General features: G+C 42.8%; 1 protein-coding gene across 1 annotated transcript in view; it reads left to right on the top strand.

The window, feature by feature from the left end:
* Positions 1–8,552, top strand: part of LOC109935108 (cadherin-11-like) — a 555,370-nt gene that overhangs the window by 182,305 nt on the left and 364,513 nt on the right. Inside the window, exon 9 of the mRNA XM_048605952.1 lies at positions 5,531–5,652. Coding sequence (XP_048461909.1) covers positions 5,531–5,652 — 122 coding nt within the window. The remainder of the gene's footprint in view (positions 1–5,530; positions 5,653–8,552) is intronic.

Here is an 8,552-nt window from a genome sequence, read left to right on the forward strand (position 1 = left end):
ACACAGCAGGCCAAGCAGCATCAGAGGAGCAGAAAGGCTGACGTTTCAGGACCAGGCCCTTCTTCAGAAATTTCTGAAAGAATGTTTAGGACATACAGCCTACATACCTGGCATCACACTGTCACTGAAATTCATAACCAGGTCAATGATTTGTGCAACAGACAGCACATCATTTTTAGATGGAAACCTATGTGGATCCATGGATGCACGGGTGCTGAGTCAAGAAGCCTTGATGTGCAGATGTGTTTTGATTGATCGCATATTCATTGGAACTAGAATGGGGGATATTGACCAAGGCTATTTTGGGATAGTGAAACCTAGACATAGTGAATGTTCTAAGAGTAGAACAGCTGAGGTATAAGATCAGTCAAACAATGTTACAAAGGTTCAGATAGATGATGTCGATGATGGTGCAAATATGTGACACCATGGTTACAAACAGACTAATTTAATCTCAGTTGCTGGAAAGTAGGATAGAGTCTGCGAGGGTTGGGAATTCTCAGTGGAGCCCTGATCAATCTCAACCTCTCCTGTTGTGGCTAAAGTGAATGATAGCACCCTCTATAGATGTTTCAGCTGAGACCAACCAATGATTGAGACCCAGGATTTGACTCTCATAGAGTCATAGAGCCGTTTGGAATGGAAACAGACACTTTGGTCCAACTCGTCCATGCCAACCAGATATCCTAAACATAATTCTACCAGTGTCCGCCACTTCCTCTGGCAGCTCATTCCATACTTGCACCACCCTCTGCATGAAAGGGTTGCCCGTTAGGTCCCTTTTCAATTTTTGTCCTCTCATCTTAAACCTATGCCTTCTATTTTGGACTCCTCTGCCCTGGAGAAAAGACCTTGGCTATTCACCCTAGCTTTTTTAAATTCAAGTAGAAATAATTTATTCTGAGTTTTCACGCAGGAGTTAGAGATAGTTCTTAGAGCTGAAGGGATCAAAACGTATCGGGCAAAAACAGGAACTTGGCACAGAGTTGGTTGATCATATTGAATGGCAGGTCAGGTGTTTTCTCTGATTCTGTGAACAATGATTGTCATCAGTCTTTTAGTTTTGCCATCAAGTGATCAGGATCTCCTCACAGCTAAAAAGAACATTTTTGATGCATAGTCACTGTTATATCATTGGGAATTGTTCAAGGCCAGTGTGCCTCAGCAAGCTGCCACAAACAGCAGTGAGGTAACTACTGAGTATTCTGTTTGGAGTGGTGTTGTGTGAAGGTGAAATGATCCCTGGAAGAAGTCTCGTCTTTGTTTGGAGTAGTAACAGGTGTTCGTTGGAAAAGGAAATGGGGACTCGGTTAGCAGCAGGAGGCTTAGGGGGCAGCATTGCTGTGTGAACTGACATTATGTGCACAAGTCCCTGGAATGGGACTAGCATTACCAACCTCTTCATTTGGATTCGAGAGCGCTGGCAGTCAAACAGCTGGTTGCATAGCTCATTGCGGCTTCGTATTGAGCCTGTGGAAATAAAAACCTCTTCGTTGCAGCATTCAGTGTTGCATGTAACAGATAAGTTTGAAAGTGTTGATGAAAACTTTAGACTGCAGGAAGGTACCAATGAACTGGTCAGGGTGGGGTTGGGGGTGGGGGATGGTGCAGAAAGTGTCAAATGCAATTTGGTCCAGAGAGATAACACATTGAGGGAGGACAAACAAGGATGTGCAGATCCTTTCATGTCATTATAAATGGCAGCGTTTTGAAAAGTGTGGGTGTACTGAAAGGTAGCAGGACAGTTAGGAGAGAATCATAGAATCCCTCCAGTATGGAAGCAGGCCATTCGGCCTATTCAGTCTGTAGTGACTGCTCAAAGAGTATCCCACCCACCCTACCTTCTCCCTGTAACCCATTTCCCATGGCTGATCCAACCAGCCTGCACACTCCTGGACACTATGGGCAATTTCCTGTGGCCAATCCACCTAACCTGCATATCTTTGGACTGTGGGAGGAAACCGGAGCACCTGGAGGAAACGCATGCACACACAGGGAGAATATGCAAACTCCACACAGACAGTCGCCTGAGGGTGGAATTAGAACCCAGGTCCTTCATGCTGTGAGGCAGTGGTGCTAACCACTGAGCTACTGTGCTGTTCTTAAGGTTGAGATAGTCAAGAAATCATATGGAGCACCTTTCCTTTATTGCCTGAAGAGTAGAGTGCTAAGAGCAGGCGATTATGCTGGAATTGTGCTAGAACACTCGTCAGAGATCTGACACAAATACAGTATGACATACAGTGCTGGTTGGCACTTTACAGGAAGGATGCAGTCCCACTTGAGAGGGTCACAGAGGAGATGGAAAAGGAATAGACAGTTTTCAGTCTGACAAAAAATTTGATAGGCTGGTTTGGTTTCCTTCAGAACCGAGGAGGCTGAGGGGAAACATAATAAAATTATAAGAGACCTGGACAGTGTGGACAGGAAGGGCCCGTTTACATTAAGAAACTGATCACTAACTACGAGGCACAGATTAAAAGGGATTTGTGGAAATATCAGAGGGAATGTGAGAGAAATGCTAGGAGTCTGGAACTCACTACTTCATGGCGTGGTACAACAGAAATCCTCACCTGTTTTTAAACATCAGTGGATCTGCAAGTGCTGTGACCTGAGAAGCTGGATAATGGGAATTAGACTTGATAACTCTTTTTAGGCTAGCACATGAATGGCTGGCTGAATGGCTTCCCTCTATTCCACATTGCTACATATCTTATTATCATGGCCAGTGTAGACAGGAATGTGTTATAGAACTTAAAGCCGTATTTTTACAGCTGCAGACAAATCTGAAAAGCAAGCAAATACCAATTAAATATGGATAATCACAGCCAGTTATGAAATTCTAGAGTCGCCTTTGCTTAAGGATGAACCATCAATAAACAAGCCCAGGACATGCCAGCTCATCTTTCTGCCATAACCTGGACAATGGATCCATTGGAACATGAATGTGAGTCTTCCATTATATCATGATGGCACCTCTTTGCATCCATTAAAAACCTGGCTATCTCTAACTCCCAAGGTATGAAAAGCCACAAGGCAGGATGTTTATTGGCATAACACATCACCTTTATTTTGAAAAAGACTTTGAACTTATGACAAGTCACCTGTTACCTGCTTTCAAAAAGTAACATCAAAGTGTATTCTGAGACAGAAACACTAGCTGAAAGGTGGCTGGATCAGCTGGAAGATGAATACACAGCCAAGGTAATATATAGGTACTCCATCACAGGGGGCAAGGTCCTTTCCACAATTTGTTCCAACTTCAACGTCACCTGACTAATGACCTCTTGCCAATGAAATGAAAAGAAGCCTCTTAACCTACTGAAAATCCTTTGCCTTTACCAGACCTCCCCACTCTAGCCAAGGCTTCAATTCATCCAAGAAACTATCGGCCTGTTATAAAAGTGACTGAAACAATTCCACATTTAATCAGCTTTTAATTCTTTTCTCATCTACATCTAATCTTTGTGCGTGTTGTATTTGTCTGAGATATCATCTTTTAAACACCCAAGACAAATTGTGATAATAAATAATCTTTATTTTTAACTTCTTGAAAACTGGCTGCTGAAACCATTTATAAATTACTGTTGAGGTCAAGAACACCCATTCGTTTCACCCATTAAAACATTTTGCTCATATGTTTAAAACAATTCTGTCTGTTACACTATCAGCTTAAGAGGTGTGATAAAATTTCTTAAAACTTCCTCTATTTATTACAAAGGTCGATTTTTGAATCTGATCTCTAACTGCAAACATAGCAGCCTTAAAAGCAGAAAGGTATTTTGGACTCTGGTGCATAAATCCATTGCAGTGCCAAATATTTCTCAGTCATATCCATCTAACTGGGCCATTTCTAAGGACAGTAACTTAGTCTTCTTCAGTTCCCTTTCCAAAGGCAGGCTCATCCCACAGAGATCTTCAATTGGCAAGTGAAGGAGGCCAGATCCCAAATGTTCCTCAGCTGGAACCGGGATAACTTTCCATGCTGTTAGAACAAATCTGATCCATACTGGCCATCCAGTTAACACTTCTAGCACTACCCATTTTCCCACAAGACCTACTGAAGTTCAGTAAATGCATGCTGCATGAAACTTTTACTGTCCTCTACATTAAGTTCTTTTCCAATTCTGGTTTAGAAACAATTAAATTTCAATAAGCATTTCTTCAGTTTGAATAGAGCTAAATATTTAGACATGGCAACAGCTGTCAGTGATCTGCATTTACGTTTGAAACTTATAACAATAAACACAGCTTGCGAGACACACACACACACACACACACACACAAGCTCAAACACACACAGACACACACACACGCACACACACATCACTTACACATCACACACACACAGACATGTACACAAAATGCACACGCAACACACACAGACACACACAATCACATACACAGACACACACTCAACACACACACAATCACACGTACAGACACACACTCAACACACACACACAGCACACACACTCACACACATACACAGCACACACACAGACACACTTAACATACACACAGCACACAAACAGACACACACCTAACATACACACACACACACACACGGACACACACACGCACACACATACAAGCGTGCAAGCAGTCATTGTCTGCAATACTACAGGAAAGGGTCACCCTTTCCAAAAAAAAACAGTTTGGTTTAGCTGAGGAATGTTCCATCTGATTCGTCTTTAGCTGAGCATTAATTGGGTCAAAAAACCCTTTGAGTGAGATGTACAAGATCAAAGCCACTCAGTCATCATCTCTGTGGCAAAATGTTACTGCGTGTGCCCTGTAAATAGCTTTTCAGTGCAATATAGCTTACAAGCCTTTACGTTTCTGTGGTATTGATTTCAGGTTAACTTTGGCACGTTGAATTCACTTTCTCTAAGAGCTGAATGCAGTATTTCATATATAAGTGCTGTTCTTGTCAGGCTTTCAGCTCGTCATCCAATTTTGAATAAAATTTAACTCGATTCATCCCGTTTTTTCAGATGTTGCACCTGTCATAGTTGGCACAAGACTGCTAAGCCAATAGCTGGAAACATAGAGTCCAAATTTCAGTCAGAATGAGGTTGTCCATCAGCTCCTGTCCACATTGCAGACTACTTTTTAATTTGAAGCTTAATTTTGAACTACATAGGCAACTATACTACAATGAAAACCTATTGACCTGACTCTGATAGTTCTACTGATTCTGACAGAATATCACACCTCCCCTGAGCCACTTCCCACACAGACCATCTTTAGTCCTGTCGCTAAGCATTGTTCTGAGTTGGGAACATTTTTGTGGGTCAGCTGTGAGACACATATTCTAAAGAAGAGTCACACTGGTCTCAAAAGATTAACTCCATTTCTCTCTCCAGGAATGATGAGTTTATCCAGTAGCTCTCTGTGTTTATGAGAGAGGCATGAGTTTGAATCTCAGTCCAGATTTGGCTCCATTGATTGCCCTGGGTTTGATGTTAGCTTTTTTCCTGCCTTTGTACACTGTTTGCTTATTAAATAAATCTCACCTTCTTCACAGATAGCCAACTCCAGTCTTCACGTGCTCAAGTTGCCATCAAAATCCTGGACATTAACGACAATGCACCAGAATTTGCTAAACCTTACGAAGTGGATATGTGTGAAAATGCAAATACAGGAAAGGTGAGTATCAGTGACAATCTTTAATGATCTGTTACATTTCTAAGGATTGTTGAGTGGTTCAAAAATATTGGAAAGTATCTCGACCTTCGGGGAGAAAGCTCCACAGACTTTGTGTGTCTTCATTAAGAAAAAAATCCTTACTTCATAGGCCATTCAGACCCTCAAGTCTGCACTATCAATCAATGAGACCATGGCTGATCTGATAATCTTCATCTCCACTTTCCTGCCTTTTCCCCACAACCCTGGTTCCCTTCCTGATTAAAAAGCTGAACTTACTAAACAAACCAGCTTCTATGGCCCTGTTCAGTAAAAAAAATTGACAGATTGTCTACCCTCTAGCAGAATCAATTCCCCTGTCTTAAGTGGGTAAACTCATACTCTGAGATGATGCCCTCTGGCCCTGGACTCTCCCACAAGGGGAAACAATCTCTCCACATCTACTCTGTGAGGCTACCGTGTAAGAAGCTAAAATGTTTCAATTAGGTCTCCTCCCATCCTTCCAAATTCAATAGGCACATGCCTAGCCAAATGAACCTGTCCTCATAATAAAATCCCTACATAACCAGGATCAACTTAGTGACCTTCTCTGGGCTGTCTCCAGTGCCAGTACATCTCTCCTTAGACAAAGAGCCCAAAACTATTCACAGTATTCCAGCTGCGGTCGAACTAAAGTTTTTGTTTAATTTTTGCAAGACTTCCCTAGTTTTATAAGCTATTCTGTTTGAAATAAAGGCCAGTATTCCATTCGCCTACCCAATTACCTGTTGAACTTGGATGCAAGCTCTTTGTGATTCATGCATGAGGACCCTCCAAATCCTTCTGTGCTATAGCTTTCTGCAGTTTTTCTCCACTTAAATAATATTCAGCTCCTCTATTCTTCCTGCCAAACTACACAACCTCACATTGTTCCAAGTTGCATTCTGTCTGCCAAGATTTTACCAACTCATTTAGCCTGTCTATATCCATTTGCATACTCATTTTGGTATCCTTGCCACCACTTGTCTTCCCACTTATTTTTCTGTCATCCGTATGCTTGGCTATAGAACATTCACTTTTCTCATTTATGTCACTAGTAAATATACCAAATAATTGTGGCCTCAGCACTGTTCATTTCAGCACTCCACAAATTACACATTACCATCCTGAAAGTACCCCTGTTATCACAACTCTCTGTCTTCTATTAGATAGCTAATCTGCTATCCAAGCTAATATACAACCCTTAACATCATGGACTCTTATTAAGCAACCTCAGTGGTACCTCATCAAATGCCTTTTGGAGATACAAAACAAAAATTCCATCTGCTGGCTCACCTTAATTGTTTCTGCTTGTTACCTTCTCAAAGAATCCTAATAAATTCCTCCACATGAAGCCATACAGACTCTGTTTGATTATGTTATGTATTTCTCACTTCGCAATTGGCCTTAATGAGAGTCTCCTTATTTCTAAAAAATATCACTAGTTCTGGACTCTTTCACATAGTTAACATCTATCTGGCACCCATTCTGTTAAATTCCTTCAGAATCTTATGCAATCGTTATTCATTCAGGGGATGTGGGGTGTTGCAGTTTGGACCAACATTTATTCCCTATCCCTCGTTGAGATGGTAGTGATGAGCTGCTTTCTTGAACCTCTGCAGGCCATTTGGTGTCGGTAGACCCACAATGTCATGAAAGAGGGAATTACAGGATTTTGACCCAATGACAGTGAAGAAATGGTATCAAGCCTCACTGGGTTAGCACCATGAAACATGAAAATCAAGCCTGTCTATATCCGGGAAAAACCAAAAGAACAGCGGATGCTGTAAATCAGGAACAAAAACAAAGTTTTTGAAAACAAAGATGAAAAACATAAACAAAGATGCTGGAAAAGCTCTGCAGGCCTGGCAGCATTCGTGAAGGACAAAACAAAGTTAATGTTTCGAGTCTGGTGACCCTTCCTCGGAACTAATGGTGGCTAGGAAAATGTCAGTTTATATGTAGAAAATAGGGAGGTGGGTGGGGTAGGGAGTAAACGATAGGATAGAGCCCAATGAGAGAGAAAGACAGTTGGACAGACAAAGGAGTTGCTAACGATCAGGCTGGGAGGGTGAATAGTTATTAATGGGGACTGTTAGTGACTAACAACAGGGGGTGTGTAGTGGCAGGCTATGTGGTAATTGGGCCTGGTGTGTGGGGTCGGGGGCTGGAACATGGGAGAGTTTAGGCCCTAAAATTATTGAACTCAATATTGAGTCCGGAGGGCTGTAGGATCCCCAAGCGGAAAATGAGGTGTTGTTCCTCCAGCTTGCGTTGGGCTTTGCTGGAACACTGCAGCAAGCGAGAGACAGAGATGTTGGCCAGGGAACACCTCCAGCAAGATGCTACCACTGGACACATATTCCCCTCCCCTCCCTTGTCCGCCTTCCACAGGGACCGTTCCCTACGAGACACCCTGGTCCGCGCTTCCTTCACCCCAAGCACCTCCCCACAGCCCCACAGCACCTTCCCCTGTAAATGGCAAAGGTGCAACACCTGCCCATTTACCTCCTCCATCCCCAGTATCTAAGGGCCCAAACATACCTTCCAGGTGAAGCAACACTTCACCTGCACTTCCCACTATCTAGTCTACTGCATTCGCTGCTCACAATGTGGTCTCCTCTACGTTAGGGGAACCGAAACATAGACTTGGGGACCTCTTCACAGAACATCTACATTCCGCTCGCAAAAAAGACCCTGAACTACCTGTTACCTGCCACTTCAATGCACCACCCTGTTCCCTGGCCAACATCTCTGTCTCTGGCTTGCTGCAGTGTTCCAGCAAAGCCCAACGCAAGCTGGAGGAACAACACCTCATTTTCCCCTTGGGGACCCTGCAGCCCTTCAGACTCAATATCGAGTTCAATAATTTTAGGGCCTAAACT

This window comes from Rhincodon typus, chromosome 15, assembly GCF_021869965.1.
Source record: "Rhincodon typus isolate 14 chromosome 15, sRhiTyp1.1, whole genome shotgun sequence".
Lineage (NCBI taxonomy): Eukaryota > Metazoa > Chordata > Chondrichthyes > Orectolobiformes > Rhincodontidae > Rhincodon > Rhincodon typus.